Here is a 26935-nt window from a genome sequence, read left to right on the forward strand (position 1 = left end):
GCAAGGGAGCGGTAAGCCTCAAGGAGTAGGTCGTGCTGAGTGGCCTGAGCCTCCGAAAGCTCGACCATGCGAGTCAGCGCTGGCTGAGACTCGTTGTACGGACAAGGGTACCTGGCGTCTGAGTGGCCAGAGGGAAGGCGTGGAAGCTAGTTACTCAGCCAGGGGTGTCCCATTCCACCCATGTGGTCGTACTTGTCTTATGTTTGGATGAAATTCCAAGGGAATCGGTCCTTAAGTGCGAGAGCGGGAAACCGTACACCTGGTACGTTCCCCGGTCCGCGGTTTTGGAAATTCATTTAGTTCGCAAGCACCGACCCAGGTGTCGGGTTTTCCAAGTCTTTTGTAAAACTCCAGTTTTACCCAAGTTGTTACTCAGATTTTAAGTTTGAAGGCGACCGTCGATACTCGCACAGAGTGCACGAATATCGAGGCGCAACTGGGTGGTTACAAGGGGACATGGTATAACAATTAACAAAGGAAGGATCAAATGTAACAAATTAGGTAGGTCTGCCAATCTGCCTTGCAGACGGGACAACAGATTAAGTGTGATCCTATCAATGCATAATATTTCGCAAGCAATATAATTAAATTTCAAATATAGGCTCAAGATGTTCAAAGGTGGCTTGCCTTGCTCGAGATCCGGAGCTTGATCCTCGAAATCCTCGCACTGCGGGTCTTCGGGCTCCGAAACTACACGCGAAACGGGACAACTCAACAAACGGCAAAAATAAAGCCCTATTAATGACCTCTAAGCGTGCCATTAGATAGATCTCGAGATTTGAGGAATTTTGGAAGTTGAACGGAGTCAATCGGATTTACGGTTGGGAAGATATTGAATTTCTAAGATTATTGGATTTTTGGTCTAAAGGAAAAAGTATTTATTTAAATCCTTTTTGGAAAAGAAAAAGAAAAGAAGGGAGGGAGGGAATATAGACTTTTCTCGGACGGCTAGGGCGCGGCCCAAGAGAAATGGAGCAGTCTGGCCGAGCTAAATGGGCCGGCCGGCCCAAGGCGGCCCAAACTCGCGCGCGCGCGGGAGGGAGGACAGAGAGAGCCGGTGGACCGGGCTCACCACGCGCGGTCCCGGGTGGGACCCGCTTGTCAGCGGCTCGGCTCACCGTGCGGAGGGAGCACGCGACGCACGCGCGCGGGCGGGGAAGGGACGCGGTGCATGCGCGCGGTCCGCGGTGGACGCAGGTGCGGCGGGCCCACGCGCAGCTTCACGGCTCGCGGTGGAACGCGCGCACGGGGAGGGACTGACCGGGGTCGGCTCGATCCGGTCCAGGCTGAGCTGGCGCCGACGTGGCGCCTACGTGGCTGCCACGCGGGCCGGCGGGAGGTAGACGACGACCCGGCCGCGAATGGACGGCGGGCGGCGGTGGCGAGCGGCGGAGCGAACCACGGTGATACGGGCAAAAGCGTGCACACCGGGCGGTTGCACGTGACAAGGGGAGACGAGCCAACGGCTCGGATTCGCCGGAGGTTGCTCGACGGCGGCGGATTGCGGCGGCGGCAACCGGCGGCGGGAGAAGAGGGAAACGGCGACGAGGTCACGAGAGACCGATTCCCGGCGGTGAGAGCATCCACGCGACCACGGGAATCCGATGCTAGCGTCAGATTGGACGGAACTACGCCGAGCGAGGCCGGCGACGAGCGGGTGCTACGGAGCTCGGGCGGCGACGGCGGCGAGCACACGGCGAGCGACGGCAACGGTCGGGGCGGCACCGGCTAGCTACGGGGAGGCTACTCGTGCTACCACCGAAAACTAAGGGGGGGGAGATGGAGCGAGGAGGAAGAACGGAGAGAGGCACTACCGTGCGGGTCGGGGCGCTGTGACGAGAGGCCGACGGCGCGGGAGTAATCTCTCCGGCCTCGGGCCGGGGAAGAGGAAGGAGAGGGCGCGGCCGGAGTCCTCTTCCGCGTCCTTGCTCGTGCCGGCTCCTCCGACACGCGCAACGACGTTCGGCGACGGCGAAACAGAGGGCGGCAATGGCGCGGAGGCGAAAATGAGGGAGTTTGGAGGGGAAGGAGGTGGGGTTTAAAGGGGGCGGCAATGTCGGTTTGGGAACCGACTTAGGGCGGTCAAGGCGCGAGCTGGCGCTCGGCGGTCGCGGCCAAAGCGGTGACAGGGAGGATGACGCCGGCGGGGGAAAAAGGGGAAAAAAGGAGGGGGAGAAAGGGGCTTGCCCTTTTGCCGATTCGGGAAAAAGGAGGAGGGGAGCGGGGGCGACGCGGCAGAGGGAGGAGGGGCGCTGCCTCCGTCCCTTGGCGGCTTGCGCGCGGAGGGGCGGGGGCCGGGCGATGACGACGGCGATGACGGCGGGGCGGTTTGGAGCGGAGCGGCGACACTGGCGACAGGCGCGTGCAGAGGTTGACGGCGGCGGCGACCGGGCGGTCGGCCACCACGGCACGCGCGCGCGGGAAGCAACGGGCGGCGTCCGCGCGGGCGCGCACACGCTGGCTCGCGAGGACGAGCGGCTGCGCGGCTGCAGGCGCGGCAGAGCGAGGGGAAAGGGAGGGGGCGCTCGGCGCGGCGGCTTACGCGCACGCGCGCGCGGCGTGCGGGCGAGGCTGAGCGGGGGAGCGGGGAAAGAGGCGCTCGGGGCGGCTCTCGCACGCGCGAGCAGCGTACGGGCGAGGCCGAGCGGGGGGGGAGAGATGGGAGAGCGCGCGAGAGAGAGAGAGAGAGAGAGAGAGAGCGCCCGGGGAGAGAGGGGGCCGGGGAAGAGGGGAAGATGGGCCGAGCGAGATTCGGCCCATCGACCTCGGGGGAGGCAAAATAGACTTTTGCGGAGGAATTTGATTGGAAGGATTTGGATTCGGAATTGAACTCGACGATAGATCGGGGATTGAGATCTTGAGATGGCACGGACACTAGACAACAAGCAAAGAAACAAATTTCGCAGTTAGGGTTTTTAAGAGATAATTTTCCCGCTAGGCGCCACGACGGAACGGGCGCTACATACTTGAAGGTGACGTGGCACTAGAAGCAAAATATAAAAAATAAAAAATAAAAAATATGGAGCCCACATGTTAGTCAGCCAGAAGATAACAAAAATAGTGGAACCCTCCTCTCTATCTCCACGGACGGCAGTGTGGCGACGCCTCCTTCTCCCCTCTCCCTCCTAGCCATCCCTCCTCCCTCCTCAAGCTCCCTCACCGCCGGGTTGCCGCCTTCCTGCAGTTGTTGTCACCTTCCCGCAGTCACCACTGACGATAAGCACAGAGGCCGACGGGAGCGCTGGAGGCTGGAGCGCTCCTACTCGCTTCTTTTGCCATGGCCGACAATGCCTCATTCCCCTTCTCCTCTCTCCCTCCCGTCTTTCCTTCCTCCCTCCTCGAGCTCCCTCGTTGGACGGCCACCGCTGCTACCATCGCAGACTACCATGGAGACTGAGCACTAGTCGAAATACTCCTTACCTCTTTCACCCTGCCTATCGCCACAAGATGCAGTGGGTAGCACCTCCTTCCCTTTCAACCCTTACCCAACCAGACGTGGCCAACGACGTCTTCTCCCCCCTTCTTTGCTCTCCTTCCACAGATGCAGTGGTGGCCGGCGATATTGGAGGGGTCTAGAGGCCAACAAGACGGAGGCTAATATCCATGGCAGCTACGCACCTCACATGGAGGACGAGCGGCATGGTGAGCTCGCTGGCCTTCCCTCCTCCCTCCTCAACTCCCCGCCGATGCCCACGGCCACCCTGCCTTCATCTTCCTCCACGGCACAACGAGTGGCATGGTGGTGGCGATGGCCACGACAGAAGAAATGAGTGAGGGGAGTTTCCACCAACACTCGCCCTCTATGCCGTTGGTGTGGTGGTGCTTGGCCTCCATGCTCAGCCGCTATGGTCATCAACGGTGGCAACCCACCGGCGAGAGAGCTCGAGGAGGGAGGAGGGATGGTCAGGAGGGAGAAGAGAGAAGGAGGCGCCGCTGTCCGTGGAGATAGAGGGGAGGGTGAGACCCATTGACATATGGATCCCGCTATTTTTTATCTATTGACTAACATGTGGACTCCACGTTTTAATTTTTTTAATATTTATATTTTGCTTCCAGTGCCACGTCACTACCACGTAGGATAAAGTCTAAGTCAAACTAGCCACGTAGGTGTCACATCAACCAAAATCGTCATCCAAACCACCGCCTTGAGGGCTTATTTGCACTAGTTTTAGGAGTTGAGGGACGCGTCATATCTAGTGTTACGGTTCAGGGATGAATTTCAGACTTGGCGACAAAATGAAGGACCTGAAGTGAACTTATTCCTTCTCGGTGCTTCATCCCCATCGATGTATGGCACTTGGGCCTGAAATATCCAGCTGAAAATATCAATCCTTACTGATCTGGATACTGCGTTACTGCTCTTGTCAATAACTCAATACTATACAGGAAACCAGCCCGGAGGGATTACCCAAGAAAAAAAAGCTGAGCGCTTATTTATGGCTGCCAGCATTACATCAAAATTTCATTTTAGCAGTTTCTTTCTTCCCTAGAAAAAGTATAGAAACTACAATTGCAGATGGTGGAGTTGCTTTGCTTCTGGGCTAGGAGTGCCGAATTGTTACTTTGTTAGGGCCAATGGGTGCATCTTCAGAAAACTTTGATTAGTCTGAACTCACAGACCCAAAAGCTCACCTCCTGCTTTCAATTGTTATCGGTAACATCTAAGAAAATACACCTCCGTTCCGTTTCATATTATAAATTATTTAAGTTTTTTCTTAATTAATGTTTTTAAGTTTGATTAAGGTTATAAAAAACATAAAAATATTTTCAACACAAAATAAACATATTATTAAAACATATTCAATGTTTTAATGAAAGTTATTTGGTGTTGTAGATGTAGCTAATTTGTTTTTTATAAATAATTGACTGAAAAAAATTAGAAGAAACTTACAATATGAAACGGGGGAGTACCAAATCTAAGAAGAATACTACACAGGTTCAGGTTCGTTTTTATCGATCCGTTTAGGGACTCTGTTCATCCAGCCAGCTATTCTGTACATTTCGTGTTTAGCATCAGTATTGGAATCGTTCGTGTATACCATCAGTATTGGAAGACATATATAATAGTTTGACATATAATTTTTAGATTATAGGGACTTCATCCATTAAGCAAATGAAAACACACTTTCGATCGAATCCAAACTATGAATGTAATACAAAAATACTAATATATTTGCAATATAATTGTTTGCCTAGTAAAATTATTTTATACGGCAATGAAAAAAAAAAGGAACTCTAGATAGTTAGTGAAACAGGAGCTAGCTAGCTTAGCAGCCGCCAGCCGGACTAAACTAAAGCTCATCGTGGTCATCCTCGTCGTCGACGTTGCCATCTTCCGGTGCGCCGCCGCCGCCGCCGGACCTCTGGTACACCGCCGACATGACGGGGTTGCACACGTCCTCCAGCTCCCGCAGCTTCTCCTCGTACTCCTCCTTGCCGGCGTCCGGGTTGCCGTCCAGCCACTCGTGCGCCTCCCTCACCGCCTCCTCCACCTTCTCCTTCTCCTCCCCCTCCATGGCGTCCGCCATCTTGCCGCCGAGCGTGCTCTTGACGTTGTAGACGTACGCCTCCAGGCTGTTCCGGGCGTCCACCTGCTCCCTGTGCCGGCGGTCCTCGTCGGCGAACTCCTCCGCCTCGCGCACCATCCGGTCGATCTCCTCCTGGCTGATCTTGCGGTCGTCGCCGGAGATGGTGATCTTCTCCGACCTGCCGGTGGCCTTGTCGGCGGCCAGCACGCTGAGGATGCCGTTGGCGTCCACCTCGAACGTCACCGCGATCTGCGGCGCCCCCCTCGGCGCCGGCGCGATGCCGGTGAGGTCGAACTTGCCGAGCAGCCGGTTGTCCCTCGTCATGCTCCGCTCGCCCTCGAACACCTGGATGGTCACCGTCGTCTGCCTGTCCTTGTACGTGGTGAACACCTGCGTCTTCTTCGTCGGCACCACCGTGTTGCGCGGGATCAGCTTGGTCATCACGCCGCCGGCCGTCTCCAGGCCGAGGGTGAGCGGCGCGACGTCGAGGAGGATCATGCTCTCCGTGTTCTCGTCGACGTGGCCGCTGATGATGCTGGCCTGCACGGCGGCGCCGTACGCCACGGCCTCGTCGGGGTTGACGCCGCGGTTGGGCTCCTTGCCACCGAAGTAGTCCTTGAGCAGCTGCTGCACCTTGGGGATCCTGGTGCTGCCGCCGACGAGGACGATCTCGTCGATGTCGCCCTTGCCCAGCCCGGCGTCCGCCATGGCCTTCCTCACCGGCACCATCGTCTTCTTGAAGAGGTCGCCGTTGAGCTCCTCGAACCGCGCCCGGGAGAGCGGCTCCGAGAAGTCGACGCCGTCGAACAGGGACTCGATCTCGACGCGCACCTGGTGCTGGTTGCTGAGCGCGCGCTTGGCGCGCTCGCACTCGCGGCGGAGCTTGCCCAGCGCGCGCGCGTCGCCGGCGATGTCGCGCCCGTGCTTCCGGCGGATGACCTTGACGAAGTGGTCCATGAGGCGTTGGTCGAAGTCCTCGCCGCCGAGGTGGGTGTCGCCGTTGGTGGCAAGGACCTCGAACACGCCGTTGTCGATGGCGAGGATGCTGACGTCGAACGTGCCGCCGCCGAGGTCGAAGACGAGGACGTTCTTCTCCGCGCCCTTCTTGTCGATGCCGTAGGCGATGGCGGCGGCGGTCGGCTCGTTGATGATGCGGTCGACGGTGAGCCCGGCGATGACGCCGGCGTCCTTGGTGGCCTGCCGCTGCGCGTCGTTGAAGTAGGCCGGGACGGTGACGACGGCGCGCGTGACCTTCTCGCCGAGGTAGGCCTCGGCCGTCTCCTTCATCCGGGTGAGCACCATGGCGCTCACCTCCTCCGGGCTGAACACGCGCACGTCGCCGTCCTTCACCTCGACGCGCACGTGCGGCTTGCCGTTCCGGTCGACGACGGCGAACGGCAGCAGCTTCATGTCGCGCTGCACCTCGGCGTCGGAGAACTGCCGGCCGATGAGCCGCTTGGCGTCGTAGATGGTCCGCTCCGGGTTGGCCGCCGCCTGGTTCTTGGCTGCCTCGCCGATGAGCCGCTCGCCGCCGTCGGTGAAGGCGACCCACGAGGGCGTGATCCGGTTCCCCTGGTCGTTGGCGATGATCTCGACACGGTCGTTCCGGTAGACGCCGACGCACGAGTACGTCGTGCCGAGGTCGATCCCGATCACGGTGCCGCCGCCGCCGCCGCTCTTGGCACCACCACCCTTGGCCCCCGCCGGCGGCGGCGGTGCGGCCGCCGCCACAGAGCCGGCCAGCGACGACGTGAAGAGGAGAAGCGCGGCGAGGAGAAGCCCCAGCTGCATTGTCGTTGCCGTCGAAGCGCGCCGCGGCCGCGCCATGATCGTCGTCTTCGCTTTTGGTTTTGTGTCGATATACGAGGCGGGGGAGCGTCGCGATATATATATAGCGTGCGGCGGCCGAGGCCGAGGCCGACTCCGATCTGGTGTGTGCGCTGTGCCGCCCAATCGGAGGCGCTCACGGCAGGGCGTACACGTCAGTGGCGTGATCTGGGCCGTTGGTTGATCCGATCGGACGGTCAGGGTAGGGTGTGAGACGTGGTAATGACGTGTGCCGGTGGCCGTGCGCGCGTAGCGTATCGGTGCCGAATCGGTTTCATCTTCGTACACGGATCGGTACGGACTCAACGGTTTACAGAGTTGGATCGTGTGTCATTGAGGTTTACACTAACAAAATACTACTCCAATTAGTACTAAACGCAGAGTCCCATATGGTGTCTTTTTTTATTAAAAACTAGTCCCATATGGCTTCAACTTTATAGTCCCTCCTCTCGCGAAAAAAAAACTTTATAGTCCCTTCATCTATTTTTGATAGTAATATTTCATCTTGCCACACTGAATAAGGATAAGTAATTCTACTTATCATCCATTTAAACATGCCACTAGTTATTCCTCGTAAACAAGTGGTTCATTAATATTTACATTTCTCAATGCCCATGTAGCCAATGAAAGAATGGAGAGTTACGCATTAAATCCGAGAAAGTCATTAAGATGATAGGTGGTTAGATTGAAATATGTTATTAAAAATAATTTTTTCAGATTTAGATATATATCTATCAAAAATAGATGGAATGAGTACTTACTCAATAGGTGTGGATTGGATCTCGAAATTACGTTTTAAATACTAATAAGAACTAAGATAAAAAGTCTAGTTTGTTACGAACTTGTATTAACCATATCCCACTTAATACATCCTTCATTCAAAAATATTAGGCATCTGTTTTTTTTTTCAAAAGAGATAGTCATATTTTTAGTGTTCAGATTGCTAAATTAATTGTTGACCGAAACTTAAGGAGTCATCTTAATACTTGTATGCGTGCATATACTTCCTTGATTTGTTACATGAGAGATGAGTTAATTCCTTTTTGGTTTTGGGTGATAAAATATGTTACATGAGAGATGAGTTAATTGCTTCTTGTTCTTGGTGACACAAGAAATGTCTTACATCTTTGGATGAAGGGAGTATATCGAAAGACATGTGTAACAACTACTACTATACAAAATCTTGTAGCATCATAGCGAAACAAAGAAAAGTAAATGTCAATGATCAGCTTCTCTGTTGATTGTTAATCCCTCTATTTCATATTATATGCCACTTTGATTATTTTTGAAATCAAACTTTAGATCAAACTAGCTGAGTGGCCCGCGTAATTGCGCGGCTAGCACCCGAACAAAATCATATTTTTTATATGATTTTACTTAAAATTTATTAAATAGCTATCTTATTGTCTTAAGACTTTGAAAGACCAAACCTTATCATCCTCGTGTTTCTAATTATAGAGTTTTTAAAAGTCATACCAGTTGCTACCCCTTATGTCATCTCCTTCTTTATTTGCTTGCTTGATCTACCACTATTTCTTTTCATTTTTCTTGGAACCTTTAAAAACTGGATTTTATAGTTTTTAGAGTTTATTGTCATGTTGGGTTTTATTTTTATAATTTCTAAATGTCCCGTCAAACGTTGACATTATACTCCTCTATGGCCTGTCCACTGTCTCTTCTCTTTATTGACATTGAGATTTTAAAAATCGAACATAATTATTGTCTAGGTTCATTTTTTACTTTCTAGAAGTCCCACCAAACCGTCATTGGCTTTGCCATTGTACTCCTCTACGGCTTGCCCGCTGTCTCCCTTCTTTATTGTCTTTGAGATTTTAAAATCGAACATGATTATCATTATTTTTTTTACTTTTTAGAAATTTTGAACCTTGAAAAATTGGACTTGTAGTTTCATTTTTTATAATTTTTAGAAGTCCCATCAAACAATGCCACTATGCCCCTCTGTAGCCCGTCCGCCGCCTACTCTTTAATTGTCATTGTGATTCTAAATATCGAACATAACTATCGTTGGAATTTATTTTTTATTTTCTAGAAGTCCCGTCAGCCGTCGGCGGCTCTGCAACAATACTCTTATGCACCCCGTCTGCTGCTTCTCCTTTTTATTGTCATTAAGATTTTAACAATCGAATATGATTATCAATGAGGTTTTTTTTTTTACTTTCTAGAAGTCCCGGCAACCACCTTACTCATTTGTTTCACGGCCTGCCTGATGTCCCTCCTTTTAATCGTTATTAGGATTCTATTTTATGTTTTATTAACAATTTTCATATGTCGTATCAACCACTACCGCTCTACTCCTTTATAGGCATGTTACATAATTTATCTCGTCATGTGTTTTAGATGGTCTTTTCTTTCAATAATCTTTATTTGTATAAAAAAATTTAGTTATTTATAAATTGTATTCCTAATTGAAATCTTATTTTTTTTTCTAATTTCAATTTTTTTAAAAAAATAGTTAATGTCGTATTGTGTTCTTTTTATGTTTTTATTTTTTATCAGTTGTTTCAAAATTATATTCCTACTTGAACTCTCTTTTAAATTTTCTAATTTTGGATATTATTTTATATTTTATTCTAAATTTTAATTAATTTCGTATTGGGTTCTTATATGGATTCTTCTTTCCATATTGCTTATTTTTAATTCTGAATGTCAGCTAATTTTAAATTGTATTCCTACTTAGACTCTCATTTCCTTTTCTAATTTTAGATTTTATTTTTTTATTTTGAATTTTGATTAATCTCGTATTGGGTTCTTATATGGAAACTTCTCAATATTACTTATTTTTAATTCCAAATTTCAGCTATTTTTAAATTGTATTTCTACTTGGACTCTCCTTTCCTTTTCTAATTTTGGATTTTATTTTATTTTTATTTCAAATTTTGATTAATCTCGTATTTGGTTCTTATATGACTCTTCTTTTAATATTCCTTATTTTTAATTTCGAATTTCAGCTATTTTTAAATTATATTCCTACTTAGACTATCATTTCCTTTTCTAATTTTGGATTTTATTTTATTTTTATTTCGAAATTTGATTAATCTCGTATTGGGTTCTTATATGGAAACTTATTTCAATATTGCTTATTTTTAATTCCGAATTTCAGCTATTTTAAAATTGTACTTCTACTTGGACTCTCCTTTTCTTTTTTTTCTTTTTTTCCGATTAATGTGAGAATTTCTAGCCCCACAGCGAACGTGGTGCTTCCTTTCAAAGCTGTTTTAATAATATAATAGATAGATTTATAGAGAAATGTATCAACTCTAATAGCACTAAATTAGTTCTATTGAATCTAAAATTGAATATATTTCGACAACATATTTGTTTGGTGTTGAAAATGTTGCTGTATTTTTTATAAACATGAACAAATTTAAAAAAGTTTGACTTAAAAAAAATCAAAACGTTTTATAATATAAAATAGATGGAGTACAATTTTTGAAACGGAGGTAGTAGCAATTTGTGAATCTTGTTTATGGCATATCTATCTCCTAATCCAATACACTACAAAACCATTAATCACTTCAATTATATTGGCACTTCTCACATTTGTTGGATTGTCGCCAATAGAAAACTTGATTAGGCTTTGTTCGGTTAATCCTAAAAGGAACAGATTGGGGAGACTAGTTTTACACCTATTGTGATGCAAAAACATTCCCACTCAAATCCCTCCAAGCTGGACAAGGCCTTATTCAGCAAACTCGAATATGCTATGATCCAGACACCGAGTCCATCGATGCTACTGCTGTCATATGCTCCTCGGTCACTATGAACAGCTTATCGTTGTCCCGGATCACGTCGATCGAGTCAATCTCCGCTCCTTCGTCGTTCATGATCAGCGTCTTCCTCGCGTCGACTTTCAGTTTCTCCTCTGAAAAGAAAAAGGAGCAGAAATCATCGGTTAGTTTGAACTGCACGATCTTGCAATTGCAGCAAGATTCAGATAGCTACTTCTACATGGTTTCTGAATTTTACCTATGATGATTCTGAATTCTTCCATGGTGCCGGGCAGGTTGATCAGCTTGCCGGCTTCTGAGCTACGGTTTCTGACGAATGGATGGCCCCTGTATATGCTCACCCGTGGCCAGTGCGCGCCGTCTGATCTCGCGCTCTGGCGCCGCCCATTCCGGCTGTCCCCCGACGAGCCGACCTCCCGGATGACGGCTGCGGCGGCCGGCGACGGCGAGTCGACGACGATGGTGACCGGGTGCGCGAGCTCGCGCGTCTTCATGAGCTCCCGCAGCTCGTCGACCGACACCGCCGCCGCCGCCTGCTGCTCGTTGTGGCTGGCCGCCCTGTCGACGCTGGCGCCGTTGAGGACGAGGAGCCTGGCGACGTCGGCGTGGCCCTCGGCGAGCGCGACGCGGAGCGCCGTGGCGCCGTCCCGGTCCTCCGAGTCGACGGCGAGGCCGTGCTTGAGGAGCTCCCGGAGCGTGTCGAGGTCGCCCCGGCGCGCGGCGAGGCAGAGGAGGTCGCCGGCGGCGTGGTGCGGGCTCGAGACGCGCGCGAAGTGGTACAGGATGTTGAAGATCTTGTGGTGCCTCGCGGCGATGGCGTTCCACAGCGCCGTGTTGCCCTGCGCGTCTGCAGAAATCACATCACAGGATCAAACCTGTCACCGTCCTAAAATACAAGAATTTAAAATTGGATATGACGTTTATCCAAATTCGTAGTATTAGGAAACGTCTCATCCAATCTTTTGTTCTTATATTTTAGGCAAAGGGAGTACGAGATACGCTAATTACGAGATTTGGGATGTTTTTTACCTTTGATGTTTACGTTGCACGCTTGCTTGAGGAGAACCAGCACGCAGTCCTCGTACCCCTTCGATGCCGCTATATGCTGACAAGAACAGGGCCCAAATTAGTAAATTCGATTCAAATTTCGGATTCAAGTCTAAATTTGAGAGTTTGAATGTATTCTTTTGGTCGAGAGGGCCCAGTACTAGCCTTACCAGTGCAGTTCTTCCCTTGGAGTCACCGACGTCAGGATCCATTCCAACTTTCAGGAGATCCTCAAGGAAGCTGCTGTTCCCGGTGGCTGCCACCGTCAGCAGATTGCACGGTATGTTGCCGTGGTCGTACTCGCCGGCGGCGTCCTCCCCGAGCAAGTCCTCCACCTTCATGTCGTGCATCTCGATCTGATGCTGCACACCACAAACCACACATCTCAGTTCAGTAGTTTGCTCGGAATCCAATCCATGGATGAGTCTGATCACCGTGGGACGACGGTGTACATTTGTGTAACTAAAACTTTTTTTCTTCTAATATATTAATGTGTATTCGTACAATTCTTTTGCGTGTTCGTGAAAAAAAAAAGACGACGGTGTACATGTTCACCGACCTTGAGGAAGTTCTTGATGATGACGACGCTGTCCTCGGGCTTGCTCTGCATGGCCTCCTTGAGCGCGGCCTGGCGCAGGCGCAGCAGCTGGCACAGCGTCCGCGTCCGCAGCGTGAAGCTCTGCGGGCGGTCGCTGAGCGCGCTCACCTCGCCGAACACGCCCCTCGTCCCCAGCGTCGCCACCACCCGCTCCTCGGCTTCGCCGTCGGAGTAGATCACCTCCACCTCGCCGGACACCACGATGTAGACGTCGTCCGGCGCCTCGTTCTGCACGATCACGTCCTCCTTCGGCGGTATGTACTCCGGCTTCATCTTCGTAACCTACACACGAATTAAATCCATCCTCATTGTTGTTTGTCTAATCTTCTTCTCTTCGGGGGTGTTTAGATCAGGGTGTAAAATTTTGATGTGTCACATCGGTTGTTATATAGGGTGTTGCATGGGGTGTTTGGGCACTAACAAAAAAAATAATTACAGTATCCGTCATTAAACTGCGAGATAAATTTATTAAGCCTAATTAATCCGTCATTAGCGCATGTTTACTGTAGCACCACATTGTCAAATCATGGAGTAATTAGGATTAAAAGATTCGTCTCGCAAAGTAATTGCAATCTGTGCGATTAATTTTTTTTAACCTATATTTGATACTTCATGCAGGTGTTTAAACGTTCAATGTGATATGGTGTAAAATTTTGAGGTGGGATCTAAACAGATCCATTGTTTGTCTGAATAAAATTGAGTATGGTTAATGTGTGTGGTTACCATGAGAAGGAGCACTTCTCTTGAGACACCCTTGAAGAGGTAGACGTCCTTGACGACGGGGAGGAAGAGGTACTCGCAGATGCCCTTGCAGATGGATTTGGGGAGCTGATCCATCAGCTGCTGCTGGTTCAGGCTCTCTGCCCTGAACTTGAGGCACATGTAGGCCAGTATCTGCTGCTTCAGCCTAGGCGGCAGGTGGTTCCGGCCCACGAAATTGGAGGCAGCACGAATGCTGTTCCTCTACAAGTTAAAAAAAAAGAGTAATTAAACTGGTCGGTACATGCAACTCAACAAACACATGCAGGTTAGTAATAAGAATTCTTACGAATTCCATGGTACGGCGGGTGCCCTCAACGACGAGGTTGGTCATGTTGCCGATGAGGTAGGCGGTGAGGCCGAGGTTGAAGAGCATGTAGAAGATGTTGAAGATCATCTCGACGGTGTTCTGGGCGTGCATGTCGCCGTAGCCGACGGTGGTCATGGTGGTGATGGACCAGTAGACGGAGGAGGTGTAGCGGATCCACAGGCTCGCCTCCTGGAAGTCCGGGATCACCGCGCCGATCCACGTCTTCTCCCTGTGCGGGTACCTGTCCGCGATCAGGTAGTACAGGCACCCCGCGCAGTGCACCAGGAACAGCGTCACCTGCAAAAGTTTCACACAATCTTCAGACAACAAAAAAAATGTCATCCTAATTTTGCTGAAAGATTTCATTTTCCCTGAGAGATCAAAATGGCGTTTACCGCGATGAGCCGGGCGCAGCGGATCCAGAAGTAGTTGAACCTGATGTCCTTCTCCAGCCTGATGGATCGATCAACTACGTGTTGTCAGTTAGATTTCGTTTGTGTATTTCTGTGCCATTGGCACGCATATGATAGCTTTTAACTCTGTTTATTTTACCTTGTGAAGAACTGCTTGACCTTCCTGAGACGCCATAGCCGGAGGATGCCGAGGAGGCTGAACGCCGGGCTCTCCCTGACCTCGCCGGTGACGATGTAGGCAAGGCCTTGGAACGGGATAGTCGACGCCACATCCATGATGAAGAACGTCGACAGATATCTGTGAATGCACAACAAGTCTGCATCACTTAAGTGTTCAAATAATCAAAACGACCAATATTTTTTTCTTTTTCAAAACCAAAAAAAAACTTATTGCTTGGGTGACTGTCGGCAGAGAGGCTGAAGATGAGATCCATTTTCATTAGTTAATTAAATCAAAACGACCAAACATAGCAAGAAACAAAAAAGAAAAGAAAAAGAAAAGAAAAGAAAAGAAAATGAACATCTCTAATCATTTCAAACTTCAGTGGAACAGAAATTCTAAAGCTGTGGGCATGTCAATGATGCTATCTTGGGCACATCTCTCTGATGGACCATTATCGTTGATCTGTAAAGATAATGTAGCTAACAAGAATCTCTAATAATCCACCCAAAGGAAACAGAACCCGCTACAGATTTGATCACGACATTATCCATTTTGGCGTATGCTGAAGCTTGCACACACATGACACACGACTTCTCAGCACCTACTGCTACAGCTGCTCGTGTTTTGCATAAAAAACTTCAGAAATCTCAGTCAGTACGATGTAGGGCCCAGTTGCACTATTATCAAATCAATAATGCAGTCATAAAAAATAAAAGAAATTGTTATTAATGATGCAGTTTGGTTTTGGGTCCCGTTCTGATTTGAAGACCTTTTCTTGGTGATAATAGTATACTGACATGTCCTGTAGCAGATGTTTAATTCCATGATCAAAGTGTTGCCACGTTAGGTATGCCATGAAACTTCTCTAGCATACAGTCACGACTAGGAAATTAAACCACAGCATTCGTCATAAATACTTGATGTATAGCGACCAGTGAGTCAGCGACCAGCTAGTATGGAACTTCACATGAACAAGATCAGCCGGATGGCTTTGCCTTAACGGCACGAGCTATCCCCATCAGGCAGTAAATGATCAGAATAGAAAATCAGCAGCTCGACTAAGACTAGACTCGTATTAAACACCACGTAATGCAGTTGCCATTTTTCTCACCAAAAAGGATAATGGACGAGCAAAACCATTTTTAGACAAAAATATGATCATGCCATGTTTTCTGAAACAAGCATAGCAAGAGTAATTAACATGGCACTCTACCAAATGTTGCGAGCTAAGCTTATATTAGGTGATGAAATTTGAGATGAGATCGACAGTGAGACGTGCGTGAATTACCTGGTGGCAATCCTCCGCCTGTCGCGGACGAGGAGCTGAGTCCTGGAGTCGATGTAGGCGACGAAGAAGGTGAGGACGATGTCGACGGCGAAGAAGAGGTCGACGACGATGTCGGCCACCTCGAGGCCGCCCTTGGGCGACGCGTTCATGAACGCCACCTCGAACGGGTACACCCACGCCGAGTACGCCACCAGCACCACCATGAACGTGTCCCAGCACCTACAAAACCTCCTCTCAAGCTAGCTGAGATCCATGGCGCCATGGCGAAGCATGCGCGAAGAGTGAGAGATGGTGTGTCACCCTCACTGACCTGTATCTGGAGTCGAGAGGCGAGATGACACGCCTGTCGTTGGGGCCGGCATGGCCGGACTGGGCGTGGCCGCCGGCCGGCACGCCGAGAGGCGGCAGGATGAGCTTGGATAGGTTCCGGAGGTTGAACGAGCCGGAGCCCTCGCCGCCACCGCCGCCACCGCCACCGCCGCTGCCGCCGCTGCTACTAGCGCTCTCGAAGCTCGAGGTCTTCATTGCTACCAGAAGACGTTGCACACCGTGCAGCTAGCAAGAAGCTAGCCCGGGGAGAAGAAATGAACCAGATATATACACCGGTATGGAGCCAAAGAAGAAGGCAAAAAGGCAAAGCGAGAACCAGGGCATGTTTAGATCCCGACAAAATTTTTCATCCTATCACATCAAATATTCGAACACATGCATAAAGTATTAAATATGGGTAAAAAAACTAATTACATAGATTGTGTGTAAATTGCGAGACGAATCTTTAAAAACTAATTGCTACATGATCTGACATGTAGTGCTAAAGTAAACATTTGCTAATGCCGAATTAATTAGGCTTCATAAATTCGTCTCGCTGTTTACAGACGGAATCTATAATTTATTTTGTTATTAGTCTACATTTAATACTTTAAATATGTGTCCGTATATTCGATATGACACGTCAAAACTTTTCACCCTGAATCTAAACACAGCCTCAGATCAAGCTAGGCGCATCTCCAAGCAAATAATGGAGCTGAGGCGCGACATGAAAGCATAGAGCATCTATCCATCCATTATTCATCAGTAATGGGGAGGGAAGGTAAAGCGGGGGAGGGTCCAGTGGGTCATTGTCCGGGAAGACAGTGACCAGGCTAAGCTATATAGCTCAGGGGCCGGCCGGTCACCGGTGCGTATATATCTCCAGCGAGCGCGTGCGTTGGTGAATGCACCGTGCAACAACTGGTGGCGGTGCGCGCGTAGAGAGGCAATCCCTGTCCAAAGCGACCAGGGTTTTGGTTGACCGGTTGTGGGCTAGCTGGGCTTGTGGCCAGAGAGGATTCAGAATTCGCCTGTGTGTCGGTATCGTTTCTGCAAAACTAATATTTTTAAATTTTTTATCAGCGTGAAATTAAAATTGATACTAAATAGATAAATTCATAGATATGGAAATTTTCCGACCGTTTTTGTTCGTTTTCGAAAAGATAATAAAATAATGATATCGTTTTCAACCATTTCTAACCGTTTTCATCCCTTCGGATGCTGCAGTGAGCGAGTGAGCTGAGCTCGCTGCCGTACGTAGCAGCCGTGACCGTGTACACGGAATGTTCGCCGATGTGGAGTGATATATGCTTCAAGTCGGGGTGTCCGTGTACACCTGTAGTTATCAATCCTCTCTCAGGTATTCTTTTTCCCAATAGGAGTTTTTGCGTGTACACATGTAGGTATCAGTTCTCTCTCAGGCCTTCTTTTCCATTTGGAGTTTTGCGGATGAGGAATTGATTACTGATAGTGGAGTCTCGTGGACTACGATACAGGTACAACTTCAGGTGTAGGAGCTCCCCCCACGTTTATCACGATCCACAAATGATGGCACAGCGATCGTCAGCAGATCGATCGAGAGCTGCTTGTTTCCAGGGAATAAAACTCTACCTCTTCTGGTAATCTGTGTCCCGCACTATGGCCGTAAAGGCCGGAAATGTAAACCATTTCCATTATCTAAAACTATCATGAATTTTCCGTGCTTTCTGCAGTATCAACCTACGATTGAAAAGTTTTCCACTTTGGATGCATTCCGGGTTAGCTTTATGGCCATCAGGTTAGCTTTGTGCAGTATCAACCGACGATTGAAAAGTTCTCCACTTTGGATGCATTTCGGGTTAGCTTTGTGACAGAGCAAGACTGCGAGAGAGATTGCTTGTTCAGATCCCTGGCTGTCTGCCTGTCTGGCATGGTAGGTGATGAGGTGGTGGTTTCTCCTTATGCAAAAGAAGTTGAACAACGTTGCTGTTTTGCATTGTCAGGATTATCGACGACGATTAGGACGGTTTACCATGACCTCCAAACATTAGAATGTGACGGTTCAGCCAACATTAGCCAAGAGCCCAAGACGATGATGCAGCCAAAAGGCTCGGTACACTGGAAAAAGCTCACATGCTGGCCACAGGAGTGACTGAATTTGCTCATGATAGCACTCCGAGTATGAGATTCCTAGTACTGCCTTCAATACGGGTCACATGATTCACACTGTACACTTAGCTCACTTTCAGTGACGCTGGTGATGACACTTCTGTCGGCGACGCGCCAATTATTGCTGGGTTTGCCTGAAGTTCATCGCCATTTTCTTGACCCGACTTGTTATTCAGCTATTCAAGGATTCAACCAAGGTAGTACAGTAGATAGTATGAAGGCATTTTTTTGAAAGAAGAAAAAAGAATGCCTTCAACCATGGTCGATAGTATGAAGGCATAAACCCAATTCTATCAGGATTGCGTGGAGCAGGTTTTGCCAGAACTCAGAAGTCCAGATAGCAGTTAAAACAGTTTTGTGCAATACTCTGTTTTTGAGTTCATTGGAGCAATTTCACTAAACTACAATTTCACTGCCAAAACTGTAAGAAACTGCAAACAGAGTAAAAACTGATTGGACTCGAAGTTGCAGTTCCAAGATAGTTTCGCGACAAATTTACTCTTGGAATTGGTAGCCTGGGATTCGGTTTGTAAGCCCAAAGAGCAAGGAGGCCTAGGTATTAGGAATCTGAAATTTCAGAACGAGGCTCTTCTAATTCGACGCCTATTTCAACTGCACAACTCCACCTCGACCTGGGCAAGCTGGATTTGGGAAGTATATTCTGAAAAGGAATAAGTTCAATTTGGGTCCCTCTATTTGTCGCACAATCCGATTTTCATCCCTCGACCGCAAAACCGGGTACGACCCGTCCCCCAACTTTCGAAAACCGGGCAAACAAAGTCCCTCGGCGGTTTTGGATGACGTGGCGCCTACGTGACTTGTTTGACTAGTTCTCCATCCCACGTGGCATTGATGTGGCGCTGACATGGCAATTATATCTTAAAAAATAATAAAAATCATGGGCCCACATGTCAGCCATAGAAAAAATAATTTAAAAATGGTGGGTCCCACATGTCAGCTACACTGGTGTGGCCCACGTGGGCCACACATGTCATTCTCAGATAACCAAATCCAATCCTCTTCTTCCTCCTCTCCGGCTCTCCCCATCTCTCTGCTCCCTCCTCTCGCCGGGTGGCGTCCAGCACGGCGGGCGACGGCGGACCGCGCGGCGGCGGCGGGCGGCGCGACGACGGACAGCGCATGGCTGGCGGCGGGCGATGGCGCGCGAGGCGCGTGGGGCAGCGGCGGCCATCTCTCTCTTGCGCCGCTCGCCTAGCTGTCTGCCGCTCTTCTCCCCGGTGGCCGGCGCTCCGGCCCATGAGCTTGGTGAGGCCTACGCCGTTCGCCGCGCTCTCGGCCTCCACGTGCCCGGTGGCGATGGCCTGCTGCGCCGCCTCCACCGTCGTGTGGAACCTGAACGAGCCGCCGTGTCCCCGCCCTCGCCGCTTGGAGATGAAAAAGCCCATGATCTTGATATCTTGCCTGTACAATTTGTCAAGCTGAGTGCAAAGTTAAGTTCTCCACTAATTAAAGAATTAGACGTTCCACGGTATCAAATTGATAAATAACGAAGAAAAAAAATGAAAAAAAATCAGGATTAGAATTTTCCCCACCGTTCGGCCTTTGCAAACAAAAATCATTTTATTCCAAGGATTTTGTAGTTGTAGGTGTACATCCTGAGATGCTTCAGTTCAATCCATGTAAGATCTCAATTGCTGAATGAATCCGTCGATGTACCTCTCATGGCAGGCCATGTCCGCGACGATCTCCTGCAGCTTCTTGGTATTGGCTTGAAACGCTTTGCTGCTTTCTTCCTCCAGGACCTCCACCGCGACTGCACGAATCGCTGCCGCGACGCCTTCTCGGCGTGCGCCAGTATGCTCATCTGAGGAACCCATCTCGTCTCCACGACGCCGCGGCCGCACGAGCGCTCCTCGAAGCCAGCGGGGAGGAGGTCGGTGTCGGAGACGCCAGTGGGCTTCCTCAGAGCCCACAGGAAGCGCGTCCCGGCGACGTCCAGCCCGAGCGCGAGCTCGTGGACCTTATCCACGCGCAGTGGCACCTCGCTGCCTAGCGCGATGTACACGACGGACGACGGACGGTGGCATATCCTCGCCGTCCTCGCGGTGCCCAAGAACTCCGAGAAGGGCGTGCAGGAAGACGACGACGATGAGGCTGGTGCCCCTTCGGCTTCGCGCCGCTGCTCTACCCGCCCCGCCCCGCCACTCCGTCCGCCGCGCTCCGCTCTGCCCGCCGCCGCCCCGTTCATCTGGCCGCCCAGCGCTCCCGCCGCCGCCCGCGCCGGCTACCGGACCTCCCCGGACCTGCCTTCATGCGGACCGGCAGCGCTCCGGTCGGGGGGCGGCGCCGACCACGCCCGCCGCCGCCGCCGGAGCTCGCCTGTTCCGCCACCCACTCGCTCCGTTCGCTGCCCGGGAAGGCGAGAGAGAGAGAGGGGGGAAAGGGAAGTAGAGAGGAGTGAGGCTGACATGTGGGGCCTACGTGGGCCCCACCATTTTAAATTTTTTTTTGCAGCTGACATGTGGGGCCACACTTTTTATTATTTTTCCGAGATATAATTGTCACGTGAGTGTCACGTCAATGCCACGTGGAACGAAGATCTAGTCAAACAAGCCACGTAGACGCCACATCAGCCAAAACCGCCTTCAAAACCGCCGAGTAAACTATGTTTACCCGGTTTTTGTAAGTTGGGGGACGGGTTATACCCGGTTTTACGATCAAGGGACGAAAATCGGACTGGGCGACAAATAGAGGGACACAAAGTGAACTTATTCCTTCTGAAAACTATCTTATGAAACAAAGGCCTCTTGGCCCTCATTGGGCCTCCCTACAAAAACTGCTGCCCTGCCTGCACGAGCTAACTACAGTGGAAGTTGGAAATGGAGCTGGAACCACCTTCTGGCATGACAGGTGGCTGGAGGGAATCATCCTTGCTGAACAGTTTGCAACACTTTTTTCGCACATAAAAAACAAGCAGACCACAGTCCAACATGTCATGCAGAGGTATCTCACAGGAGATTGTTCCACGAATATCTGAAGCCGCTCGACTTCAATTGATTGAACTAGAGGAACTACTTCAGCATTTTACTCGTACTGATGAACTGGACATTCGAAGAAATTCGAAAAGCCTGGGGACAAACTTGACATCTAAGGAGATCTATCAAGCCAGGCTGCCTCCTGGAACAGCTTCTCCGAACTGGATTTGGATTTGGGATTGCAAAGCGCCTATGAAAGTTAAACTGTTTGCTTGGCTTCTTGCCAGAGATCGCCTATCCACAAAGCACAATCTCCTGAAGAAGAAGATTGTTCAATCAGACACTTGCAGCATCTGTAATAGCGGGCCAGAAACGGGTTCACATCTCTTCTTCTCTTGCACATTTGCGACAAGTTTCTGGCACAAAATTGCAGTGCTTCCTTCAGTTCAGGATGTGGCGCAATTGCATCGAATAAAGACAACCCAAGCGATGCCGGAGCTACATTTCAAAGTGTTTTACCTGCTATGTTTCTGGGCAATCTGGAATCACCGACATGATGTTGTATTCAGAGGGATGGAGCCGTCGCTCCAATCATGCCTGCAATGCTGTGTAAGCGAGGCTGCCCTTTGGGCAGATATTTTGAAGCCAGAAGATAGATTTGTAATATCTGCTTGGAAGGCTATTTTTTCTACCCCCCCCCCCCCCCTTCAAACTCTCAATGCTTTGTAATAGAATCAAACTGTGTAACCATTCTTCAATGCAATGACAAATTCAGGTGGGGAATCTCTCCCCCCGGTGAGTTAGTCAAAAAAAAAATTACTCTTGGAATTGAGATGTCAGCTCCAATCAAAAGTACCACGGAAGTAGCCACTACCACCTAGTATTTGATTGCCGTAAAGAATCTACAAATCTATGGTAGGCTAAATTAAAGATGCAACCATGCAAGAAAGTTAATTTTTACCTTTGGTTCAGGAGTCATGATAACTTCACTCACAAAGATTATATACCTTCTTGAAATGGAAAAGATGAGACAAATCTACAGGTAAACATTTCCATCAGAACAAGGCCCTACTAAACACATTCTGCCACATGATAAAGTTCTGCAGCTAAAATATTTAAAGCTCATATGGAACGGAAAATTGTAAGGTACCTAAGCAGAAAAGGCAATGAGAGATGACATCAACTTCGAAACATTATCTCACGTAGCAATCTATATAATGAAGAGCAATAAATAAATACAATAACATAAGCAACATGCCTGTACAAAATTGCTCGAGAGAGGAGATTGAGATCAACTTCCAACGAAAAAATGGCTTTCCTAACTTGATGCTATGATAACTCGGCATTTTACACATAAACTCACTTGTTCAAACATGTGTCAAGTTGCAAATGATATCTGAACCATCCTAGGGCTGCAAATATATATAGGGCTCTCATATATTATACATCAAATCCCGGCATGGCAAATTGTAAGGCAAATGTCTCCACCTGATTCCGGAGTTCAATAATGTCATTATTGTTCTCCAGACCTTTCAGAAAATCCTTCTGAAGCCTTCCATGCTCCTTCAAAACAATACTTGCTATATGTGCTGCCCTCAAAAGGAATTCTGCCATTATCTCAAAGTCACTCTCCAAGCAACCTCTAGTTGTCATGGCAGGAGTTCCTGCAGCATGGTGATGAGCACAAAAGAAATCTACTGTTATGTACATGTCATAAAACAGCATTGAATGATCAACCAGTGTAAGGAGAACTAACCAATCCGCACACCTCCAGGAGAAATCGAACCATTATCTCCATATATTGGTGTTTTATTAAGAGAGATATGACATGCCTCACAGACCTTCTCAAAGTTCTTCCCTGTGCATATTTTAAGGAGCATGGCTAGGTTAGAATTATGGAGACAAGCAAATACGCACTCCCCCTACCCCAGGCAGCAGGTTCTTTTCAGCTTATTTACCGGATTATTGCCACAGATTACTTTCTCCATGTTTCTAAAAATATGTTTTCTCAACAAAAAAAAAAGTTCCTGCAATAATCCATGGATTACTGCATTGTTTAGACTATTTGTTCTAAGCTACTCCCTCTGTCCCAAAATAAGTTCAGTTTTCATCTTTCCCATACATACCAATACAAAACCAAAAAGACTAGAATACCTCCACTTTATCAAATCTCAATACAATTATTCTCCACTTTATCTACTACCAATACATTTATCCCTACTTTCATAAACTCTGATGCAATGATTACTAAAAAAATAAACTTATTTTGGGACATACCGGAGGAGCCAAAATGAACTTATTCTGGGACAAAGGAAGTATTTGTTAAGTTTATTTCTCAAAAATTACTTTATCCATATAACCAAGTAGATAATCCATGGCAACAATCCGGTGAATAATTTGTTTCAAAGCTAAAACATTGCATATAATTGTTACAAACAATTTGTTGATTTGAGGTATCTGATGAATTTTGTCTGTTTACCAAGCACAAGCAATTCTAACAACATAAAAAGGTGGCACTGACACTTAATCTCACTCTCTCAGGCTAAACACTTATTCTGATATTATAACTTAAACAGGTGATGTTTTCTAATCATTTGTAATGCTAATATCTAAAGAGCATAAGTAATTAACGACCTTAACAAGCAATTTGAAAACATGATATTAATTGCTTTTAGTCACACATGCTCATCTCCAGTAGTTTTTTCCCTACAAAAAAATGGTTCTTTACAAAGTTCAATAGCTAGTGCGACATTTTCCTTAAATGTTGTTGAGATGTTCTAAGCATTGATGGCCATAATGCTTTCAGGCTTTCAGCAAATAGCACATGCATGATGTAATGCTTTCAGCCATAATGATGTCCTAAGGTCCTAATGCAGTGTCATGGAGATAATTAATACCTGTCAAGCCAAATGTTCTTAGGTCCCAGAGCATCAAATGATTATCTGTGCCACCAGTAACCAGTCTGCATTTCCTCCTGAGCAAGGCCATCGCCAAAGCTTGGGCATTTTTCTTGACTTGTTGAATGTATGCTTTGAATTCTGGCATGGCTACTTGTTTTAGAGCTATAGCCAGAGCAGCAATATGGTTATTGTGGGGTCCACCTTGCATTGAAGGGAAAACAGCAAAATTTATACGGTCCTCAAAATCATACTGATCATTTTCAACCACTTGAGTTAAAGATCCGACCCGTTTCCTTAGATTTTTCCCTTTCCTGAAAAATATTATACCACCTCTAGGACCCCTCAAGCTCTTGTGTGTGGTTGAAGTAACAATATCGCAGTAGTCAAAGGGATTTCGACATTCCTGCAAACGATACAAGTAACAAAAATACGATCATCAATACAGATTTATATCTCACTACCTACGCACTATAACTCAATAGCATAACTAAGAATGACAATTCTTCAGAAATAGCTGTACAGTATCATTTGTTAAATACACTCTTACTTCTTCACCTTAGGAATTTATACTGTGCTACTTGAAGTAATCAAAACCTGATATCTCTTTAAGCCTTTCCTATGCATATGAATGAATTGTTTAACAATCAGGAATTTACTGTGCTCTTGAAGTAATCAAAACCTGATATTCCCTTCCTATATGCATATGCATTCTTGAACAATTAGGAATTTACTATGCTACTCTCAGCAATCAAAACACCTGATATTCCTTTCCTATGCATATGCATTGTAGTAACTCTTGTTCAGAGATAGGACATACACAGCATTCCACTTCAATGCTGAGCAAAACCAGCCACACTAACAATGTGATAAATGAGTTTTACCTTCGCTGCCACAAGACCACTGATTTGTGCCATGTCACACATGAGTACTGCGCCGCACTTATCAGCAACAAGCCGCATCCGTGCATAGTCCCAATCCCTTGGATACGAGCTCGCGCCGCAGATGAGAATCTTGGGGTGGAAATCCACGGCCTTCTCCTCTACCTTATCGTAATCGATGTACCCGGTGTGCGGGTTCACCCTGTAGGAGAGGTTCTCGAAGAAGATGGAGGCGCCGGAGACCTTCTTGCCGCTGGGCGTGTAGTACCCGTGGCTGACGTGGCCGCCGGACGGCGAGTCGAGGCCCATGATCCTGTCGTTGGGGAGGAGGAGCCCCGTGTAGACGGCGAAGTTGGCGGAGGTGCAGGAGTAGGGCTGCACGTTGACGCCCCAGCGCGACGGGTCGAGGCCGAAGGCGGCGAGCGCGCGGTCGCAGCAGAGGCGCTCGATGGCGTCGATGTGCTGGTTGCCGCAGTAGTAGCGCGCGCCGGGGAGGCCCTCGGAGTACTTGTTGGTGAGGTGGCTGCCGAGCGCGTCGAGCACCGCGCGGCAGGCGTAGTTCTCGGAGGCGATGAGCTCGACCCCGCCCGCCTGCCGGCGCCGCTCCCGCTCCATCAGCTCGTGCACGTCCGGGTCCGCCTCCGTGAGCGGCTGGCATCCCCACGCGCGCACGGCCGCGCGGCGCGCCTCGAGTCCTCCCGCCGCCGCCCGCCGCTTCGCCGCGGGCGAGAGGCAGGAGGAGGAGCAGCACGGGGATGAGTCGTCGTCGACGTCGACGTCGACGTCGTCCCCCACCCCGCGCGCGCGGGGCGGGCGCGGGGGCCGCGGCCGCGGCCGCTTGAGGAAGAGCGGCTGGCCCATGAGGGAGAACCGCCCCTCGCCGCCTTCGGCCTCCTCCTCCCCCACCTCCTCGGCGGCGGCGGCGGACGAGCCCTCGGGCGGCGGCGGCGGGTGGAGGGCGAGGGACAGGTCGGGCCGATGGTCCATCCCTTCGCCCGCGGCGCGGCGCCGCCCCCCCGTCGCGCGATCGAGCATCAGCAGCAACAGCGGCGGGGTCGCGGCATTCGATTCGGACGACGACGTCGCGTGATTTCGTGGGCTCGGTTCGCGTCGCGACTCGCGATGCGATGCGCGATTTTGGAGTTGGGTGGCCTGGGCCAAATTGCGGCGTATTGGTGGGTGGCTACGGCGGGGTGATGACTTCAGTGATGAGGTGGCGAGGGGGGTTTTGGTCTTGGCGGCGACGGGGTCCCGGTCCGTTGCGGGGATCGTATGCGGGCGGCGGCGGTGTGGGCGTGGACTGACTGGAGTGGGGAAGGAAGGGGAAAAGTTCGATTTGACGAGGATGGCGATGGATTCGTGATCAGATCGAGCGTAGCCTGTCTCTTGGATATGGCCGAGAGGCATTGTCCTTTTGTGTGGAATATGCTAAAGAGCATGTCAACCTCTGTTCCAGCTACGATCGAGCGTTTTATAATAGACTTCTCCGAGCTCAAGTGCTCAACATCTCGTGGTAGAGGAATTCTATTTAACACAGTTTTAGACTTACCATAAACACATGCGTATAGCTTACCATCATAAGCGTATTTGAAGAATAAACCAGCATATTTTAAAATTGACAAAAACAATATAATTGTCTTTCTATCAACGAATAGATCACCTGTATGAGAGGAAAAAATGCTTAGTCTCGTGAGCTCAGGTCAAGCTTAGCTCAGGCTCGTGAACCCGAACTAGCTAGCTAGCAAGAACTTGATGTCTCATTTTACTCGGTCAAACTGGGCTAGGCACTAACAAAATAGGGCGTACTAAGCCATTAAAGCGACGCCCGGTTGCTCTGCCTCGGGGGCGACGCGGGCGGCGAAACAAGCCGCGCCGCCCCCGTCCCTCTCCTCCCCTCCCACGCCGAGCCGCCGCCGGCAAAGCCGGGCGGCTGCAAGGACAGCGGCGGCGGGGCTCTCTCTCTCTCTCTCCACCGCTCGCAGTGGAGCTGGACGGGGCGCCGGCAAGACGGAGCGGCAAGGCGCCGACGACGACGACCAGATCCAGCGCCAGGATGCACGGATCCGGTACCCCTATGGCCGG

The 26935-nt window shown here is 49.4% G+C and overlaps 4 protein-coding genes across 14 annotated transcripts; all 4 read right to left on the reverse strand.

The window, feature by feature from the left end:
* Positions 1 to 5115: 5115 nt before the first annotated feature.
* Positions 5116 to 7388, reverse strand: LOC4338866 (heat shock 70 kDa protein BIP4-like). The gene has a single exon (NM_001420436.1). It carries the CDS (start codon positions 7353 to 7355, stop codon positions 5292 to 5294), a length of 2064 nt encoding a protein of 687 aa, NP_001407365.1. The 5' UTR covers positions 7356 to 7388; the 3' UTR covers positions 5116 to 5291.
* A 3361-nt stretch (positions 7389 to 10749) lies between these two features.
* On the reverse strand, positions 10750 to 16280 carry LOC4338867 (potassium channel AKT2-like). 3 transcript variants are annotated; one of them, XR_001545791.3, is made up of 11 exons: positions 15993 to 16280; positions 15683 to 15901; positions 14371 to 14529; positions 14214 to 14271; positions 13798 to 14115; positions 13473 to 13712; positions 12711 to 13031; positions 12322 to 12513; positions 12134 to 12209; positions 11343 to 11943; positions 10750 to 11238 (listed from the first exon to the last, which is right to left on the reverse strand). XR_001545791.3 is itself a non-coding variant. In NM_001420419.1 (11 exons), exons 1-11 carry the CDS (start codon positions 16205 to 16207, stop codon positions 11078 to 11080), a joined length of 2568 nt encoding a protein of 855 aa, NP_001407348.1. In that variant the 5' UTR covers positions 16208 to 16239; the 3' UTR covers positions 10819 to 11077. The 3 variants fall into 3 exon arrangements, 2 of the variants coding, with proteins under 2 accessions (XP_066166345.1, NP_001407348.1); NM_001420419.1 differs by having other exon boundaries at positions 10819 to 11238; positions 11343 to 11951; positions 15993 to 16239; XM_066310248.1 differs by lacking the exon at positions 15993 to 16280 and having other exon boundaries at positions 11343 to 11951; positions 14214 to 14287; positions 15683 to 15827.
* A 2699-nt stretch (positions 16281 to 18979) lies between these two features.
* On the reverse strand, positions 18980 to 20861 carry LOC107281116 (uncharacterized). 4 transcript variants are annotated; one of them, XR_010741467.1, is made up of 2 exons: positions 19693 to 20507; positions 18980 to 19561 (listed from the first exon to the last, which is right to left on the reverse strand). XR_010741467.1 is itself a non-coding variant. In XM_015784478.3 (2 exons), exons 1-2 carry the CDS (start codon positions 20346 to 20348, stop codon positions 19413 to 19415), a joined length of 681 nt encoding a protein of 226 aa, XP_015639964.2. In that variant the 5' UTR covers positions 20349 to 20861; the 3' UTR covers positions 18980 to 19412. The 4 variants fall into 4 exon arrangements, 3 of the variants coding, with proteins under 3 accessions (XP_015639964.2, XP_066166738.1, XP_066166737.1); XM_015784478.3 differs by having other exon boundaries at positions 19817 to 20861; XM_066310641.1 differs by having other exon boundaries at positions 18980 to 19578; positions 19817 to 20507.
* On the reverse strand, positions 20851 to 25998 carry LOC4338868 (serine hydroxymethyltransferase 7). 6 transcript variants are annotated; one of them, XM_066310635.1, is made up of 7 exons: positions 24857 to 25998; positions 23973 to 24378; positions 22832 to 22933; positions 22564 to 22739; positions 22037 to 22111; positions 21595 to 21699; positions 20851 to 21491 (listed from the first exon to the last, which is right to left on the reverse strand). In XM_066310635.1, exons 1-6 carry the CDS (start codon positions 25886 to 25888, stop codon positions 21667 to 21669), a joined length of 1824 nt encoding a protein of 607 aa, XP_066166732.1. In that variant the 5' UTR covers positions 25889 to 25998; the 3' UTR covers positions 20851 to 21491; positions 21595 to 21666. The 6 variants fall into 6 exon arrangements, with proteins under 6 accessions (XP_066166732.1, XP_066166733.1, XP_066166734.1 ...); XM_066310636.1 differs by having other exon boundaries at positions 21295 to 21390; XM_066310637.1 differs by having other exon boundaries at positions 21350 to 21491; positions 21595 to 21672.
* Between the last annotated feature and the right edge of the window lie 937 nt (positions 25999 to 26935).

The sequence above is a fragment of the Oryza sativa genome, chromosome 5 (genome assembly GCF_034140825.1).
Source record: "Oryza sativa Japonica Group chromosome 5, ASM3414082v1".
NCBI lineage: Eukaryota > Viridiplantae > Streptophyta > Magnoliopsida > Poales > Poaceae > Oryza > Oryza sativa.

Bases quoted from the DNA above. Each gene is read 5' to 3' on its own strand.
- LOC4338866 (NM_001420436.1), bottom strand. From the start codon at position 7,355: ATGGCGCGGCCGCGGCGCGCTTCGACGGCAACGACAATGCAGCTGGGG.
- LOC107281116 (XM_015784478.3), bottom strand. From the start codon at position 20,348: ATGAACGGGGCGGCGGCGGGCAGAGCGGAGCGCGGCGGACGGAGTGGC. The intron at 19,562-19,816 runs GTACATCGACGG...CAAATTGTACAG, and splicing joins GACATGGCCTGCCATGAGAG to GCAAGATATCAAGATCATGG.
- LOC4338867 (NM_001420419.1), bottom strand. From the start codon at position 16,207: ATGAAGACCTCGAGCTTCGAGAGCGCTAGTAGCAGCGGCGGCAGCGGC. The intron at 12,514-12,710 runs GTCGGTGAACAT...TGTGGTGTGCAG, and splicing joins TCATCAAGAACTTCCTCAAG to CATCAGATCGAGATGCACGA. The intron at 12,210-12,321 runs GTAAGGCTAGTA...TGTTCTTGTCAG, and splicing joins CCAAGGGAAGAACTGCACTG to CATATAGCGGCATCGAAGGG.
- LOC4338868 (XM_066310634.1), bottom strand. From the start codon at position 25,888: ATGCTCGATCGCGCGACGGGGGGGCGGCGCCGCGCCGCGGGCGAAGGG. The intron at 22,934-23,972 runs GTATTAATTATC...AAATATGCACAG, and splicing joins AAGAACATTTGGCTTGACAG to GGAAGAACTTTGAGAAGGTC. The intron at 22,740-22,831 runs GTTAGTTCTCCT...ACCATGCTGCAG, and splicing joins TCCTGGAGGTGTGCGGATTG to GAACTCCTGCCATGACAACT.